Source organism: Acanthochromis polyacanthus, chromosome 3 (assembly GCF_021347895.1).
Source record: "Acanthochromis polyacanthus isolate Apoly-LR-REF ecotype Palm Island chromosome 3, KAUST_Apoly_ChrSc, whole genome shotgun sequence".
Taxonomy (NCBI): Eukaryota; Metazoa; Chordata; class Actinopteri; family Pomacentridae; genus Acanthochromis; species Acanthochromis polyacanthus.
The window spans coordinates 41,614,203-41,633,492 of record NC_067115.1 but is presented as its reverse complement, the minus strand read 5'-3'; the positions used below and the strand labels follow the sequence as shown (position 1 = coordinate 41,633,492).

At 40.7% G+C, this 19,290-nt stretch overlaps 1 protein-coding gene across 10 annotated transcripts in view; it reads right to left on the bottom strand.

Annotated features, from left to right (window-relative positions):
* Positions 1-19,290, bottom strand: part of LOC110955016 (teneurin-3) — a 753,086-nt gene that overhangs the window by 21,246 nt on the left and 712,550 nt on the right. For all 10 annotated transcript variants that reach the window (XM_051945606.1, XM_051945604.1, XM_051945607.1 and 7 more), the window contains 11 exons: positions 15,925-16,079; positions 13,878-13,979; positions 13,131-13,304; positions 12,640-12,699; positions 12,267-12,429; positions 11,472-11,610; positions 11,169-11,274; positions 10,665-10,807; positions 9,915-10,093; positions 6,757-6,861; positions 5,546-5,676 (listed from right to left, as the gene is read on the bottom strand). In XM_051945606.1, coding sequence (XP_051801566.1) covers positions 5,546-5,676; positions 6,757-6,861; positions 9,915-10,093; positions 10,665-10,807; positions 11,169-11,274; positions 11,472-11,610; positions 12,267-12,429; positions 12,640-12,699; positions 13,131-13,304; positions 13,878-13,979; positions 15,925-16,079 — 1,457 coding nt within the window. The remainder of the gene's footprint in view (positions 1-5,545; positions 5,677-6,756; positions 6,862-9,914; positions 10,094-10,664; positions 10,808-11,168; positions 11,275-11,471; positions 11,611-12,266; positions 12,430-12,639; positions 12,700-13,130; positions 13,305-13,877; positions 13,980-15,924; positions 16,080-19,290) is intronic.

Below are 19,290 nucleotides of genomic sequence, written 5' to 3'. Positions count from 1 at the left end.
CATGTTTGTACTTCTATCTTAGTGAGGACATCCATAGGCGTAATGCATTTCCTAGAGCCTTATCCTAACCTTAACCATCACAACTGATTGCCTAAACTTAATCCTTACCCTAACCCTAACCAAACCTCAATTCATACCTGTTCTCTAAAAACAAGTCTTCACCCTCAAACATGACTGTTTCAAAGTGAGGACCGGCCAAAATGTCCTCACTTTGTAAAAATGTCCTCACTTTGATAGTTAAATGCAGAAAATGGTACTCACCATGTAGCAAGTACAAGAACACACACACACACACACACACACACACACACACACACACACACACACACACACACACATGTTTGTACTTCTATCTTAGTGAGGACATCCATAGGCGTAATGCATTTCCTAGAGCCTTATCCTAACCTTAACCATCACAACTGATTGCCTAAACTTAATCCTTACCCTAACCCTAACCAAACCTCAATTCATACCTGTTCTCTAAAAACAAGTCTTCACCCTCAAACATGACTGTTTCAAAGTGAGGACCGGCCAAAATGTCCTCACTTTGTAAAAATGTCCTCACTTTGATAGTTAAATGCAGAAAATGGTACTCACCATGTAGCAAGTACAAGAACACACACACACACACACACACACACACACACACACACACACACACACACACACACACACACACATGTTTGTACTTCTATCTTAGTGAGGACATCCATAGGCGTAATGCATTTCCTAGAGCCTTACCCTAACCTTAACCATCACAACTGATTGCCTAAACTTAATCCTTACCCTAACCCTAACCAAACCTCAATTCATACCTGTTCTCTAAAAACAAGTCTTCACCCTCAAACATGGCTGTTTCAAAGTGAGGACCGGCCAAAATGTCCTCACTTTGTAAAAATGTCCTCACTTTGATAGTTAAATGTAGAAAATGGTACTCACCATGTAGCAAGTACAAGAACACACACACACACACACACACACACACACACACACACACACACACACACACACACACACACACACATGTTTGTTTTTCTATACCGGTGAGGACTTACCATTGACTCCCATTCATATCTAACTCCTAACCCTTACCCTAACCATAACCTTAACCATCACCAAATCAATGCCTATCCCTAAACAAACGTTTTTGCACTTTTACATTTTTTATTAACAACAATATGGCCAAGAAAACGGTGTTGCCACCCGTGGGGACCTAAAATGAGGTAAGACACCGTAAGACAAGTTTCCACCTTTATAGCAAATAGTCAGGTCAAAGTCCCCACCGGTATAGCAGAAACAAGTACACACACACACACACACACACACACACACACACACACACACACACACACACACACACACACACACACACACATGTTTGTACTTCTATCTTAGTGAGGACATCCATAGGCGTAATGCATTTCCTAGAGCCTTACCCTAACCTTAACCATCACAACTGATTGCCTAACCCTAATCCTTACCCTAACCCTAACCAAACCTCAATTCATACCTGTTCTCTAAAAACAAGTCTTCACCCTCAAACATGGCTGTTTCAAAGTGAGGACCGGCCAAAATGTCCTCACTTTGTAAAAATGTCCTCACTTTGATAGTTAAATGCAGAAAATGGTACTCACCATGTAGCAAGTACAAGAACACACACACACACACACACACACACACTTCATTGTGGATGAGTCACCTGGCTAAGCAAACAAACAAGTAATAAATAATATCAGGTGTTGAATTCTGGACAATAACTGGCTGTTCAACTGAATGCTGTGCCTCAGTCAGTGAATTAAAATAAAGTTGTGACCAGGACCCATAAAACACTGTAGTATCACAGCGCCAGCTAGCCAGTTTTTATTGCTTTCTAAATGACGTGCTGTTTGTTCAAACACCAATTTACGAAGACAGATAGCCCTGGTCTGGTGATAAACTCACCTTATGGATCCTTGAAGCAACGGGAAATGCTACAAATTAGCCAATCAATTGCTTTACAGACCTGTTTCATTAAAGAGAGAGTCTTGCTGGAAAAAATTCAAGTCATTTTTCTCATCTTTTCATTTCAGACACTCATTCATTTGGAAATTAGCACCAGTTGAATGCAGTGAGGTGAATAACAGAGGGCAGGGAAAGAGGATATTGGGACAGTGGCTAGTAGCCAGCTGGATAAAACACAAGACCCTCTGGACAACAGCCAAAAGCCATGCAGAGCCTGAGCCACCCCATATCAGAGGGAAACAAATCATTTTGCGGATTGGCATGGTGGACTACGCTAATGTGCATCCAAGCAAACTGTGACTTTTATTTCAATGTGCCGACAAACAGGACTCTAATTTCCCTCTGATAGTCCTTATTTACAACTACAGGTGTGGCCATTAAACTAATCACAAGCCAATTTCAGCAAATGCCAGAGTTTTCGTTCTGTAGACAGTGACTTATCCAGTGTTTATTTGCTGTGCTGGAATCTTCATTGGATCCTTGTCGTATATCTTATTATATCTGTTCCCCTGACAAAACCTGCCCTTCAGCAACTTCCAGAACCACCCACGTTGCATGTCTTATGTTCTGACACCATACATACATACATATGTACGTGTACACACACACACACACACACACACACACACAAATACATTATTAAATACTTTTCTGGCTCATTTGAGACGATAATTTTTTTCCCATCAAATCATGTGTGCCACAATTATTAGCACCCCTTTTTGCCAACAAAACAGCACCTAATCTTCTCCTATAATACATTTTTCTACAATTTTCAGTGAGAGTATGCTTCTGCAATAAAAATTGAATTCATTTGAAGGCTTTCGACACATCTTAAACAGGGGTGCCGATAATTATGGAGGCGCTGTATCTCATGTGTGTGCACCTGTACTTCCATCTTTGTGAAAGGCAATTTAAGTCATTCACCTTTAGAATGAGGACAGTTTGGAAAAACAAGGTCAGACTGGCCCATTTTCATTGTGTCAAATTTCAGAGTTAAGTATTAGATCTGTGGCACAAATTGGAACTGGACACTTGGTAGATGTGTGTGTATGTGGATTAGGAAACAACGATTGTTTTTATTGAATCATTGATATAAAATTTGCATAATTACAAATGTTGAATGCTTCGAAACAGCCTGATCTGTACCCATCAATCTGGTTGGTATGCTGGACATCAGAGCATTTTAAAACAAGCATCCTAAGTGCTTTTAATGCTGAGCCAACAAGAATGACCAGTGAATGCATTCTGTGTCTATCAGCCACACATTACGGGCCACAATGACAGTGGAAGTCGCAATTGCTAAATAATTGCATCTCGAGATAAAAAAACCCCCATCAGGAACAGTTCTACATGATCTACTTATCATTCCATAAAAGTTGCCAGTGTTGACATCTCTTGTCTTATGTAGATGTTTCCTCTATTTTAGCCAACAGGCTGCTTAAACATGCAGCTTCTGATTAACTGGCATCCTCTGCATAATGTACATCCCTCAGCAGGATTAGCACAATAAAAACAGTTGGAATATTAGCATTTAGTAGAAAGGCTGGATTAAAGTTCACTGGTATTCATCGAGCACCACAATTACCCCATCATCATCACTGGCTTAAATTGGCATTTTGTAGCTGCTGCAAGACAGCTGGGCTGTTACTGCGTTAGTGAAGAAAAATTTTCATACAGTATGCATTTTGTATTTATGCTCACCTTTGCACAGCCAGATATGAAAACACATCTACCTACAAGTCATTATTGCAAGCTCACAATGCATCACTCCCCATTACCTCAAGTGGACCACACATGGTATTACATTCATTAAGGTTTATTGGACCATGCTGGAGTGGCACTGCCGCATGGATCAAACTCTCCAGAGGCCACATGACAGCACACGTTTCTCCCTATTAAGCTGGGCTCTTTAGAGAGTGCTTCATGTAATATTCAAGCACTGCAGACAAATCTCTGTTCCTTCTTTTCTAATAGCTTGTAGGAACAACAATCTTCTCAATATACACAACCTCACTGGGTGCAGTAATCCAGTCCCATGGGTCCTCATACCATTGCTATGCTGATGATACCCAGCTCTTAATGTCATTCCCCCCTGGTGACCACACTGTCTCTGCCTGTATCTCATCATGCCTTGCAGATATCTCGGCATGGATGAAAAAACATCACCTTCAGCTCAACCTCTCCAAGACTGAGATCCTTGTCATCCCAGCCAGTCTCTCTATACAACAAGAAATCAACATCCAGCTTGAATCAACCCAACTCAAACCCACAAAGTCTGTCAGAAACTTGGGCATCATGACTGATGACCAACTAACCTTCAAGGCTCATGTGGCCTCTGTTGCTCGGTCATGTCGATTCACTCTGTACAACATCAGGAAGATCAGCACATCACCCCACTGTTCAGATCATTCACTGGCTTCCAGCTGCTGCCCGCAAAAAATTCAAACTCTGACACTTGCATTCAAAACAGCTCCCTCCTAACTACAGTTGCTCATTCAGGTCTACACTCCCTGCCACTCACTACATTTGGCCAACAAAAGGTGCTGATACAACCACCGGATCAGGGCTGGTCGATAGATAGACTCTTCTCCTCTGTGGTGGAATGAGTTACCAAACTCTGTTTGATTTGCAGAGTCTCTCCCAGCCTTTGGGAAAAGACAAAAACTCAGGTCTTCATTGAACACGTTTGACAGACAGCAAAAAAAAACATAACAAAAATTGCTTACAATAAAACATCCTATTACATCTGCACTGCCTGTAGGCACCACAGTCCTATTATCACAGCTGAACTTGCTTTATGCTTATCCAGGTTATTTTCTCCTAACTAGATCCTTGCTGGGCTGCACAGTGGCGTAGTTTCTGCATGGAGTTTGCATGTTCTCCCTGTGCATGTCTGGGTTTTCTCCGGGTACTCCGGCTTCCTCCCACAGTCCAAAAATATGCTGAGGTTAATTGGTTACTCTAAATTGCCCGTAGGTGTGAATGTGAGTGTGATTGTGTGTCTGTATATGTAGCCCTGTGACAGACTGGTGACCTGTCCAGGGTGTCCCCTGCCTTCACCCGAGTCAGCTGGGATAGACTCCAGCACCCCCCGCGACCCTAGTGAGGATAAAGTGGTGTATAGAGAATGGATGGATGGATTGATCCTTGCTTGTGTTGTATCTACTCTTAGAAGTTCTTGCTTTGGATAAAAGCGCCTGCTAAATGAAATTGTAGTATTGTAGAACTGTAGAACAACAGACACAACATATTCACCTACATCACACTGCTCACAGAGGTGGTCACAATGATAGGGGGCACATGAGGGGTTTGTGAGTCCTGTTGCCTTACAGCAACAGTGTCATGAAGGTCAGAAGGTGCTGGGTTTATATTGACTTAATGCTTAGAAATACTAAATGCAGGTGGTGGAGGGGAGTTGAAGTTCAGTGTTATCAATTCTATGATAAATATATGGTCAATTAAACAGATTCAAACAAATGGAACTTCCCATTTTCAGCTAGAGAAGTTGCCTGTCATTTTAAGTGTTCGGGGGCAAACCACTCACCCTGAGCTTTCTCCCAAAGACGATGACTTTTCCTCTAGTCTGCTCCTTCCTGAATCTCCACTCCACCAGGTTTTGGCCATTTTCTCCTGGCAGGGTCATGTTGCGTCGCGCTATAGTTGGGTTAGCAGCACCTACGTGGATATGAAAACAATGTAAAGCTTAATCACATTTATTGTGAAAAAATATAAACATGAAAATACAAAATAAAAAATATAATAAACTATAGAACACGAGAAATTGAATGTACTGTTTCCACACAACTGCTCCGTGTGTAAATGTTGGAATCAAGTCAGTTGAGTACCGAGTTTGATACTTTGGAGTCAGTCCCTGTAATAGACTTTAATCACTGTGAGCCAGTGGGTCGGTGGTTAGCACCGTTGCCTCGCAGCTACAAGATCCCGGTCCTCATCCTAGCCTGGGATCTTTCTGCATGGAGTTGATGTGTTCTCCCTGTGCATATGTGGGTTTTCTCTGGGTAGTCCGGCTTCCTCCCACAGTCCAAAAACATCCATTCATCCATTATCTATACACCGCGTAATCCTCATTAGGGTCGCGGGGAGCTGGAGTCTATCTCTGGTGACTTGGGGTGAAGGCAGGGAACACTCTGGACAGGTCGCCAGTCTGTCGTAGGGCTACATATACAGACAAACAATCGCATTCACAGCTACAGGCAATTTAGAATCATCAATTAACCTCAGCATATTTTTGGACTGTGGGAGGAAGCCGGAGTACCCGGAGAAAACCCACGCATACACAGGGAGAACATGCAAACTCCATGCAGAAAGATCCTGAGAAGGCCGGAGAGCGAACCGGAGGTCTTCTAGCTGCAAGGCGAAAGTGCTAACCACTACTCCACTGTGCAGCTGTGCAAAACACGTCACTGACACACTCCATGTGTGACTCCATGATCCTTTTCACAAACAGGCCTGTCAGAGGGTGTTTAACTGCAGAGAGCTGTCCTGCTCTCAAAGCAAAGGTCCCAGCAAGTGACACAAAATCTCTTGGCAAAAAAACATTTACATGGAAATCTGCTGTGTAGGATACTGTTCAATTCATAGCTCTTAAGCATTTACCATGTAGAGGAACTGCATACTGTACTGTGTAAATCAAGATGAAGTCATTTAAGAATCGATTTCAACTGGAACAGAATCATTTTGACTCAAACCCTCTGATGCATTACACATTGGGGTGGTGTGCTCAGAACTGCATACCTGCCAGTATATGGGGCTCTGTCTGGTAGTGTGTGTCCATCCCATTGGCATAGATGACCCTCAGTGAATGGTCATTACCCACTTGGTAGCTGTTACGAAGCTGGTCTATATGTGAGAAAGACAGGTCATAAATGAACCGTATCATCGTCCCAGAAATTTCAAAACATTTATTAGAAAACACAGCAATATTAGTAAACCGAACTGAGGGCGAAGGAAAGAAAAAGAAACACAGAGACATGAAAACAAGGCAGTGTGAGAGAGAAGGAGAGATGAAGTGATAAACGTGAGGAGAGAAGCAGTACAATTAATTTCTGAGGGCGCCGTTTGAACCTGCTAATGGAGCACAGAGCAGGTATTAACATCCCCCCAGCCTCTTGTAATTAAGTTCCCCTTGACCTCTCACTGGATAATGACCACGCGTGTGCAAGCAAGACAGAGATAGCGAGACTCCCTAGACTATTTTCACATTTTACTTCTTACTTTACTCTAACATATCATCTGGTAAATGATTCCTCGTCAGGTAACAATCTGCTAATCAAAGTATTTCCTAGAAAAAGCATTTTATCCTAAATTTATTGCCATATTTCTTTTCTAAGTGCACACTATCTACACTCTAAATGTTCTGTACCAAAAGAAAGGAGGAAACAACATTTATTACAAAGACATCTTAACCTTTTAAATCTGTCCAAAGGTGAGCAAACTGCAGTTCTGTTTTCTGATGCGGTATCATATTGTACGATATCTACATGGTGGTGCTCATTCTTCACTCTTACCCATATCAGCTTTCCAGCAAATGAGAAAGCTTCGTAAAATATGTTATGAATAAGGAGATACAGCATACAGAACTTATAACTGTAAGGAAATAGCAGGAACATTTCTAGATTTTCTCCTTGTCGGGCTGGATTGCTAAACTAGGAATTATCTCCACAATTTTCACCCGGCAATTAACAACAACACTGTGAAAAATACAACTGCAATATCAATTTGTGTACCATTTCTGATCCGCACCTAAACCGAACATGATTTCACATTTTGTAGATCAGTTGCACAAATGCCATGCAGTTTAGATGATAGCGAGGAGGCGATGTGATAAATAATGTACGGCACTTGATGGAGAGGAATACTACATTTGTCAATGGCTTTGAATAACTTATTACATTTCAATCAATACTGCACTGCTGTGGGGGAAAATCTACTCTGCTTTCCCTCACACACTGGGCACATGTACACTCTGAAAGAAATCACTGCCGGCCACTCGAGGCCTCACTTCAACTGGCTCATTAGTTCAGATTTAACAAGAGCATCAGTGGTGAATTATAGCTTCTCTTAGCTGTTTAGACTTGAATGTCAGAGCGATGAGGGATGATGAGGACGCTTTTATTTCTTTTGTAGTTCTTATATCTTGAATTATTAGAGATGATTCATTGACAGATCAATCACCACTTCACAGCTTGCACACTTCCTCTCAAGAGTATTCTCAAAAGGTTTCACATGCAGACACTATACTTGAAATGCAACTGTAACACAAGGTGCTGATATAATTCACTGTGACACCATCCACAGAGAGGGAGAGCTTTATTAGCACAAACAAAACCTACTAAATACAGCTTTGTAAAGTGAAGTAGTAACAGAATAGTTTAGATGACCCTTACTGGTAAAACTTTGTCTTTATATCTACATTTATGCATTTTAAAATAAATGTGTTTGTAGAATTCAGTCATTTTCCAAACAAGTTGCACTTCTTAGGAATTAGCTGTAGGTACTTACTGCAGGTTTGGCTTTCCAAACCTCCAGTACAGAGAATCAAACAAGACCTTTTTCAGGGCTGTTTTATTAGAGCGGGATTGCTTGCTGTCATCACACACACCTTTCAAGCTGAGGCTGTTCAGTCTAATAGAATGACCAGCTATTGTCATGAATGATGTCATCAACAAATCCATGAGTCAGAAAATGTGCATCACATCAACCTTTATTTTCCAATGTCACGATAAAACTATAGCTGCTTCGGTTTCCCTATTTCAGAGTGCCACTAATTAAATATGTTCAATGTGAGATTTAAACAATGCTTTGCAACCGCCTCACATCACATTCACTGAAGACAAAAAATGAGATGTTACCTCTGACTTCTGCTGAACTGTATGCAAACTTTTTGTTCACAACTATAGCTGTCTTTTTCTTTGTTATCAATAATGGATTTGGCTGCTGTCTTATTTAATTACTTGGAATAATAAACTGAATAAGAAACTGTTTTCTCTGAATATAGCAATCTGACTTTAGCTGAGCTGTGTAGATAGCTGCTTTTCTGTGACATCAGCTGTATAGTTAGGTGGCTTAGCAGAGACTGCAGTGAGTATGCTGACAACTCCTACAGTCTACAGGTTTGCCAGTGCTCATTTTTGGCATGAGACTTCTGCTTTCAGTCTTTGCCTTTCCCTCTCACATTGTCCAAGCTACATCTCACACCAACGAAGGAAGCCTCAAATACCCTCTTTTATGAAACAGACACAGAGGTACAAAGTTAAACAGGCTTTCTCTGCACATAAGGCAACATCTGAACATCAGGATTTTGCAGAATTTCCGCAACAATATTGGTCCAAAATCATCCCACAGAGCGAAAATAGACACAGTTTGACTGTCTTGCTGTAGGCACACAAATAAACTTCTCCAAAACAATAAAATACATTTATATACATCACTTTGCTCTCCAATTTCACATCTATGAGAATCAACAGTGATGAGTGCAATCTGGGTTTGGATAAAACATCAATCAGAGCTCAAGTTGTGCTTGTTACTCAACTAATTCCTCTAAGTATATTAAATATCTGCTTTCTACAGCTTTCATATAGCAGCATAATCTACATGAGTGTCTCCAAAGGGAGAGAGTAATATTAAGTTATTGGTTTCATGGGCGTTATCTTTTTTGCTTTCAGTCTCACAGCAGGATATCTGTAGTTGTAATTATGAGATGGATTCCATTATAGGCAGAATATGATGTCTAATCATTACAGTAATCACCAAAATACATCAACTGGTAGCTCTTAGTTCAACAGCGACAAGGTCATTAGGTAGGATTATGAAATATATTTTGTCACAATGAACAGTCTCTCAAACTTTCTTCCGTACTCTGTCACACACACATGCTTCAGTAAGCACCTTACCCTGCACCAGAGTGTAGAAGGAGTCTATTGATGACAGGTTAGTTGTTATGGAAACGTCCTCATCCCTTCCTGATGTCTCAATGTCCACAGCAACAGCCCCTGACGACATGTCGCCATGGAGGTTGGTTACCACACCGGTAGGGAAGGTCACATTAGTCAGACGACCCTCGCTGTCATAGCTACAAGGATGTAGGGGGAGATAGGGAGGGAGAAGGGGTGATGGTGGAGAAATACACAGTGGTCGGTCACCGTGGATACCTGACATGAAAACACCTGAATCTGCATAATACACACACACACACGCACATACATATACACACATATGTCCAAGGCCAGCTTCTTAACTAAAAGTGCTTGAACAGGCTCATATCATATCATATGTCATGCCATGTCACGTCACGTCACGTCACGTCACGTCACGTCACGTCACGTCACGTCACGTCACGTCACGTCACGTCACGTCACGTCACGTCACGTCACGTCACGTCACGTCACGTCACGTCACGTCACGTCCCGTCACGTCACGTCACGTCACGTCACGTCACGTCACGCCACGTCACGTCACGCCACGTCACGCCACACCACGTCGTGATTCTATTATGACAGAAGAGTAATAAAACATCTCAATCTTTCCTTAATGCTACAAAAGCATTGTGATTATTTAATTATTCACTTGTAGCTGGATGTCTATCAGTCTTCATATAGCAGTACATACATGCACTCAAATATAAACTCAGTAACACAGCTCACTCATAGAAAGTAGTCCAGCCGATTTGGATGCTCTTGGTAGCCAGCAAGCCGCTGTTGCCATGGTAACTAAACAAGACCAGCTCCTGACCCTGAGCTGTGAGAGTCTTCAGACCTCCATTAGTCCCGATGGTCAGCCAGATGACCTACAGACACACACACACACGCAAATAGACAAATAACCATGGGCGTTCATGGTTATGCGTTATATTTTGTACAGAATGTACAGTTTTACTTCTGACACTAAACATCAGTATATGCTTGCTTTACTTTGAAAACCAATCTGTGTCTGTACTCTGGTGCTTCAATTGTTTTTTGTGAGATTTCTGTGAGACTGTTCTGAAAATCAAAAACAGGATTCTTAAAGTTATTGTCTCACAAAGCAAAATTATTTTATAGCTAGTGACTAGCTAAAAGCGTTTAGGATTTGGGCATTTAAAAACCAATCGTGATTTTCATTCTGTCATGTTAGGTTTGGCAGCATGGCAAAATTCCTGCTCATCTCACCTGGTTGTCGGGGGCGACCACACGCACTGGCATCCTGTTTGTGTCTCGACGGATACGGAGTGTGTTCCCACTGCTGTCTGTCACCGCAGTTACATCCTCCTCATTGCTAAGGGTGAAGGAATACAGGGAGGAAAATAAAGCTAAAAGTGACTCAAGTTTTCAGAGAAAATCACAGAGAGTGAAGAAATAAATTATAACTTGCAGGATGCAACAAAAATAACATTTTCTTTAGGGCCTTTAAACAATTGCAAATTTACCGTCTTTATCTTTCTCAAGTCATGTTTGTGTTAATTTCCCACCCACCTGTAACTGAAGTTGTATTTGTAGTCTCCAGTAACCAGAGACATGGTGAACTGGTGAGTTCCATTCGCATCAAACACATAGAGCTCTTGTGAGGCTGGAGAAGCTACTTCATAGGAGCTGGGACCTGACGCCAGAGAGCCTGAGGATGCATAATCAAACATTTTCTATTAGTATTATTATTTAACTTTTTACTTTATTAAACTCATGTCATATCATCACAGCACCCATACAATTAGCCATGACCATCTCCATATATGCAGAATTGTCTATTCAGAATTCTGTTTGATCACTATTGATAACTGCTATGGAAACTGTCTGGAGCTCTGCTGATGATTTTAATTGCACACTTACAACACAGAACTTTTAAAATACAAACATCAACAATAAATAGTCGGACAGCAACAGCTCATTTGTGTAACCATTACCAAAGGCAACCAAGACAACATCACCCTAATGTCAAAAGATTCAAAAGTGATTCAAAATGATATCACCTCTCAGTAATTGCAATGCTTCTAAGTTGATCTGCAGAGTATTTACTTTAATGTGAAATAAAAACTAACTGGCAGTGTGTGTTTGGATGTTTATCATGCTAGTCTGGGAGTCATCTTGTGAGACAGCATTTTAGTTTATATGGTGTCATCTGTAAATATCATCTCCCAGTCTTTCTTGAGTATTTCTTTCTGTTTGTTCATAACAGGACATAATGTTCAACTTAGAAAGAAGTGAGCAGTGATAGAATGTTGAATAATTTAAGTGATACTGCAGTCAGTTCTGTAAAATACTGTACACACGTACCAGTAGGTGGTTGGTTGCATCGTATGGCTCGAATCCGAATGTTTCCCAGATCAGCCACATACAGTGTCCCATCAGGAGACACCACTAAAGAAGAAGGACAGTTAAGCCTGGCATCTTTAGCGTAACCGTCTCCCGTCTGGTAGCAATCACAGTTGGCATCATTCTACAAGACAGAAGACAGTGACAAAGACAAAAAAACAGGTAAGACATAACCATGACAGATTAGAAAATGTATTCCTATGTAATCTAATCCACGTCATTTTAAGATTGATATGCATTCAGTTTAAACCTAGTTGCCTTTGGTGAGCCAAACAAAACAGCTGTACTATGACATATGGCCAACAATCCTACTGAAGAGACAGTGTTGTAGTACCTTGCAGTCACAGTCGGATGGCGCTCCAGCTAGATGGGTAATTTCTCCGTCAGTAGACACCTAGTGGAGTGATAGAAAAAGTGAAACGGAATTTAAAAGCAAAGCAATAACCTGACCTTTCACAGACACCCAAAACACACACTAAAAGCTTTGATTTGAGTAATGTTCCTGAATCTGGGCCTCATATCAGATCTGGGATCTTTATTGCAAGTCATCCACTCATTTCTCCAAACTGTAATTACTAAAAGGCAGCCTTTAACTATAAAAAAGACATCTTCTAAAAATAAAATGAGATAAAATGCATGATAATAACACAGGCTAATAGTCATGTGACACTACTGCTCAAAGCTAAGGGTAGAACAGGTACATCTCCAGTCTGCCACTTAATATAATATCAGGCAGAATCCTAATTTTATGTTACTATTGAGGCTGGAAACTCATCAGATAATTAGGAAATTAGTACGCCTGAATGTGCTGTAAGTACAGATTACCTGTCGAATACGGTGAATTTTCTTCTCATCCGTCTCTGCAATGTAGAGGACGCCGCTGTAGGACAGGGCAATGGCTGTAGCTCCCTCCAGCATGGTCTGAACAGCTCTTTTCCCCATTGTGTATTCTATACCAGGCACCTGGCAGTGCATGGGACGACCGGCCACGATACGAACCTGAACAGACACAAACACGTGAGTACATGTATTTTCTTAAGACTGAGTAACAATGTCTATTTGTTGTTTTGGTAAAGCAGAATGATGCTCTTTCATTACTTCATGTACTTACAACACCGTTCAAAGATTTTGGCTCACCCAGACAATTTCATGTTGTCCATGGGCACTCACACTTTAATTCATGAGCTAACATAATTGCTCAAGGGTTTTCTAATCATCAATGAGCCTTTCAGCACCATTAGCTAACACAATGTAGCATTAGAACACAGGAGTGATGGTTGCTGGAAATGTTCCTCTGTACCCCTATGGAGATATTCCATTAAAAATCAGCCGTTTCCAGCTAAATTAGTTATTTGCCACATTAACAATGTCTAGACTGTATTTCTGATTAATTTAATGCTATCTTCACTGAAAAAATATTTTTCCTTCAAAAATTAGGATACTTCTCAGTGACTTCAAACTTTTGGATAGTAGTGTATGTTACTCCAAAAGTAAGAAAAACAAAATAGCAGCACATGGAGCAGGATATCTGTAAAAAAAATAGACAGCTCTAATCACTGGTACAGATAATACCTGTCTATTTTCAGTGATCTGCAGTACAACGTTGTTGTCCAGGACATAGATGGAGTTATCCATGGGGTTGACGGCTAGATCTGTGGGCCATTCTAAACGAACCTGGATATACAGACAGAAGAGGAGAGGAGAGAGTTTAATATATTACCTGGTTCAATCATCATTAGGTTAAAGTTGATATCACAAAGCCAGTCACACAGAACCCCAAGACCCCAATAAAGACCTGAGTAAGTTGTTTCACAAGACATTGACTTGACACTAGCGTCCACAAACCAGGGGTTTCTGTAGAAGGGGCTTAAAACTTGTAAACACAGGAGAGACCTTTTTCATTTGTTATTTGGGTATACAAACTTCACAATGCCATCTATGAATATCAGCCTTGTGCACCAATGCAGCTCCATATCTGCACACCAGAAGCTCCATGTTTCATCGTTGGCAGACAGTGTGTAGATGCAAAGTCATTTGCACTGTCTGAGCAAACTGAAACACCAGTTCCACAAGTCAGAAGCACTTAGGGTCTGTTTTTCAATGCATTCTTTGCATTAAAAGTGAATTGTATGTGGTGTAGATTCTCAAGGATGGTCACTTCAGCTTCAGTTATTGGTAAAAAGGATCATTGCTCTGCTGCAGCCACGTTTTGGCTTCAGCTCAATAGTCTACTGATGCTCTTTTACACTTCCATATCTTCATGAAGTCTAAAAGTCTGGCTTCTAACTGGTTCAGGCAATCCCTTACCTTTAGCCTGCATTCTCATTATAGTCTTACCAGTCTTGTTTTTAATTACACATCAATTCTAACACCTGCTAAAACACCCTTACCTCACTTCAGCTTAAAAATGATCCAACTATGTATGCGTGAACCAGTTTGTAAACCCACACACTATTTACTGGTCTACTCACACAATGAGTCTAAAATGCACACACATTAGAATGATTAGCCAAAAAGTTTTTAGCACATTAACTTGTTATAAATTGTAAATACTACAAAATAGAATAATAAGAATCTTTACAGGGAGCTGTGTGACCTGACAATGTGTGGGCTGCCAGTTCATTTCTTTCCACAAGTGCACTCAAGAAGTAAACGGGATATCTGCTAGAAGTCAAACTGAGCTACATTCTGCAGAGACGGACACATGGTCAGAGTTCAGATAACAAGAAATAGTCTCACCACCCAGCTCTGCCCACAAAACATAGTCCTCAAGTCACGTACACCTGTAGTATTGGATCTCCAGAAAAACAGATGAAGCATTCTTAACGTGTGTGTGTGTGTGTGTGTGTGTGTGTGTGTGTGTGTGTGTGTGTGTGTGTGTGTGTGTGTGTGTGTGTGTGTGTGTTTGTCAGTAAGTAGGGGTGTTTGTATCTGTGCATGTGTGTATTTTTTCCACCTTTTTCCTATTAAGTTGATCTTAGTGCACACTGTCACTCTGAAAATAAGGTATAAAACCCAAAAAAGTACGCTCTCTTTTCTTACACAGTCTCTAATTCCTTCTTGCCTTTCCCCCACCTTCTCAGTCTGAGATAAATTAAGGAAAAGTCAGTAAATGTCACCAGTCTACATCTATGCTCTGTTAAGATTTAAAGGGTTCTATATTTCTGATGGCATGTCAGCTACAGACCCTTACTTTAATACTCCTTTTTCTATTTCACAGTACTATCTGCCATCACACAAAACAAGAAAAACATTCACATTTAGTGGAAATATTTAGTTCCAGTAAAAGTGTAACACTGTTATAGTGTTGTGACAAACACAGATTACCACTGGCGTTGCTTTTCCTCGGGGAGCGCTGAAAGAGAAGGCACTGAGGACACATATGCCACCCTACTGCTCCTTGATAGGTGGGTATTTGTAAAATATTTAGCGAAGGCTAAGTAGCTATTGCATTTATGCTACCTACATAATGGCTTAAAACTTTGGAAGGGTGGAACTTTCTCTGAATAATCCAGTAGTCATATCTCACGAGCACGGACTGACAGTGCTTGTGTCATTACTCTCAGAAGGGGCAGGCAAAAGTCCATTTCTGGAGCTTTAAATACTCTTTGCATGTTACCTGTCTGATGTGCATGCTGGTATCACAGGTCAAAGGTCGTGCAGAGGTCAGGTCGTTACTGCCCAGCACTGTGGAGATGATTCCATTCCGGTCCACCTTCCTGATCATAGTTCCATCCACAAAGTAAATCAGTCCGTTTTTGTCAACCGCAATCCCTGTGACAACAACAACAAAGAACTAATTACAAATACAACAGTGACTCCCCCTGTCACTGAAGAAACATACACTGCTAAAATTCTCCAGATTGATCACAGACTTTTCATTCTGGGATTGCAAGTGAGTTGTTATAATTCTTCTGACAATACTTTTCTGGCTCACAGGACACATTCTTTTTCATGCTAAACCAAATGTCTCTTCGTGAACAGACAAATACATCACTACTGTAACATCGCTACTATATACTTATAGAATGAGTCAACATCAAATCTGAAAATGTTTCAGAATGTGTTGATGATGTTTGATGTATTTGACACATACCATGTCCATATTCACACAGGTTTACTCTGTTTTGATGGTAGTAAAGCCCAACAAGTTAAAGATTGCTGAGATGCTAAATATTTTTCAGTGTTACTTGCTGAGTTTAATGAAAGCTCAACAACGAGATATTTTGTAGAATCTTGCATGTCCAGAAAGATCCTATTTGAAAGCTTCAGAACCAATTTTGCAAATGATACTTTAGCCGATTTGATTTTCTCTTTCTCTCAAGCATGACAAAATTTTTAGAATTCTAAACATGGTTGTACTGTGAATAACTGCACTCTCATACAAAATTGCTACAGTTGTCAGGGATAAAATCCTAGAAACTGGCTTCCAACATTTCACACGTCTCTGCGGTTCACCATCAATTTCCTACTGTTTCCTTCAAAGACAACAGTTGTTCTACATAAACAGAACAATATTGTAACCAAATGTGTCATCTCCTCCCAACCTTCTTTCATTTAAGGTGCTGTGTGTGTTGGCTTGTGGGGATTGTGCACCAGTTTCTTTTTAGGGGCACTGACTGTTCTTTGCTTCAGCATGTTGTCAGAGTGCTGTGGCAGAGAGTCCACTGCTTTTAAAGGCCAGGGAAAGATGTGAGTAGACTGTTGATTACTGAACCTTCCACACCTTTTGATAATGTATCACAAACTCAACTGTCTTTCCAGCTTTTTCAATCATTGTACGAGCCACCAAAATCTGTGCAGAAGCACAATAAAAAGTTCACCACCAAAACTGACTTGTCAGAGAGATTAGTCTGTTGTTGAACATTTGCAAGTTGCTGCAATCAAATGGAAACGTGGAGCAGTGAAGGAGTCTGTTGATTTGACTAGACTTGCTAGTTGGACTGGCCCTGAAACCATTCCTACCACAGAGCAAGACTTGAGTTTAACTTACAAGGCCACCGGTGAATATACATCACAATTTTTCACTTGTCAGAACAGTTGAAGACTTGAGGGCTATAACACATTCAAAAAGCCTACATACAGATATAAGATGACATGTAAGATGAGATGAAAAAGGATTCAGAGTGGTCCTATGAGAGTGACACATTTCATCTAATTTTGGACTGCTTTTTCTTTTTGGGGCTGCTTTTTTTTGACAGCACTAAGAGCTAAACTTGCAGTCCACAGTGTTATTTTCTGAATCCATGGCAACATATATCTACTCTTTTCAAAGCACTGTCCAAAAATGGCCTGTGACATATTAACTCCCATTATATGAACCCAAAGAGGTACTAAAATCTTGATAAAGTATGATATAATGCTCGTCTTCTCAAATGGTGATAACTCATAAACACATACCTTTTCCCATAAATAATAAATATTTATGGATCTTGTAATTGTGAGACGGTATATCATAGTTATGAATTTTCAGTTTTCTACGTACTTCAAAAACAGAGTTGTTTTTCCAGGGGCACAGTTAAATACAGTGCTGTCTGTCCTGCTATTCAGCTAAGACCCTGCTGTATGTAGCTCAGTGGGGCTACAGATTAAATGTGAGCAAGGTTTAGTGAAAATGTAGAGACATGCAGTGATGGCATCCCAAACACTAATGGAAAAGATAAATCCAATTAATTACCCACATTTACGGTCAGGGGCATTATTAGATCTAACACACAAAGTCACAATAGTACGTGGCCCAAAACATGACTGTGGTAGCTGAGGTCCCTCTTTGTCAGTCAAGAAAACAATGCAGGTGTGTTTTGTTGCTCTGGTGTGTCCTATTACATTGATTACTCAAACAATAAATAGCGCTCAATGTCTACATTCAGTTTCAGATTTGGGTTTTGCCTGCATCTATAGTTAGAGGTGTAGCCAACATGAAAACCAGAGAGCTGTCTGTGGGTGACAAACAAGCATTCATGAAGCTGAGAGGAGATGATTAATCAGAACCATTCCACAAACATTGGCCATAGCCAGTACTACCATTTGGAATGTCCTGAAGAAGAGAGAAACCACTGGTGTACGAAGGAACAGACGTAGAACGGGTACACCAAGGTAAACAGCAGTTGACGGCGGAAACATTGTGAGAGCTGTAAACAAAGACCCTGAAACAACTGTTAGTGACACCAGCAACAACCTCCAGAGGGCAGGAGGGAAGTTATGACAATCTGTTCACAGAAGACTTCATGAACAAAAGTACAGAGGCTACACCAGAAGATAAAACCGTTCAATAGCAAGAAGAATAGGAAGTCCAGGCTGAAGTTTGTCAAAAAGTCCAGAGATGAGCCTCAAAATTTCTGGGACAAAGTTTATATGAACCAATGAGACAAAGATGAACCTTTACCACAGTGATGGAAAGGCGTAAGTTTGGACAAAGAAATGATCTGCTCTTGATCCCAAATATAAAGCTCATCTGTGAAACACAGTGGAGGTAATGTCATGGCTTGGGCTTCATGGCTTCTTCTGGGTCAGGCTCATTAATCTTCATTGATGATGTAACACATGATGGCAGCAGCAAAATGAACTCAGAAGTCGACAGAAACATTTTGTCTGCCAATTTAAAGAAAGATGCTACCAAACTGATTGGGAGATCCCTCATCATACAGCAAGATAGTGCCCCAAAACACACTGCCAAAACAACAAAGAAATTCATCAGAGGCAGTAAGTGGACGGTTTTAGAGTTAGACCCTATAGAGCCACATTATTCCTGCTAAAGAGGAGACTGAAGGGAGTAACCCCAAAAAACACACAACAACTGAAAGAGGATACGATGAAAGCCTGGAAAAGCATCGGTAAAGAAGAATGCAAAATTTTGGTGATGTTAGTGGGCCACAGGTTTGATGCAGTTACTGCAGGCAAAGGATTTACAAGTAAATATGAAGTCTTATTCACTTGAATCGATTTTACATTTGTCTGTTCCAATACTTTCGCTCACCAAAAAAAT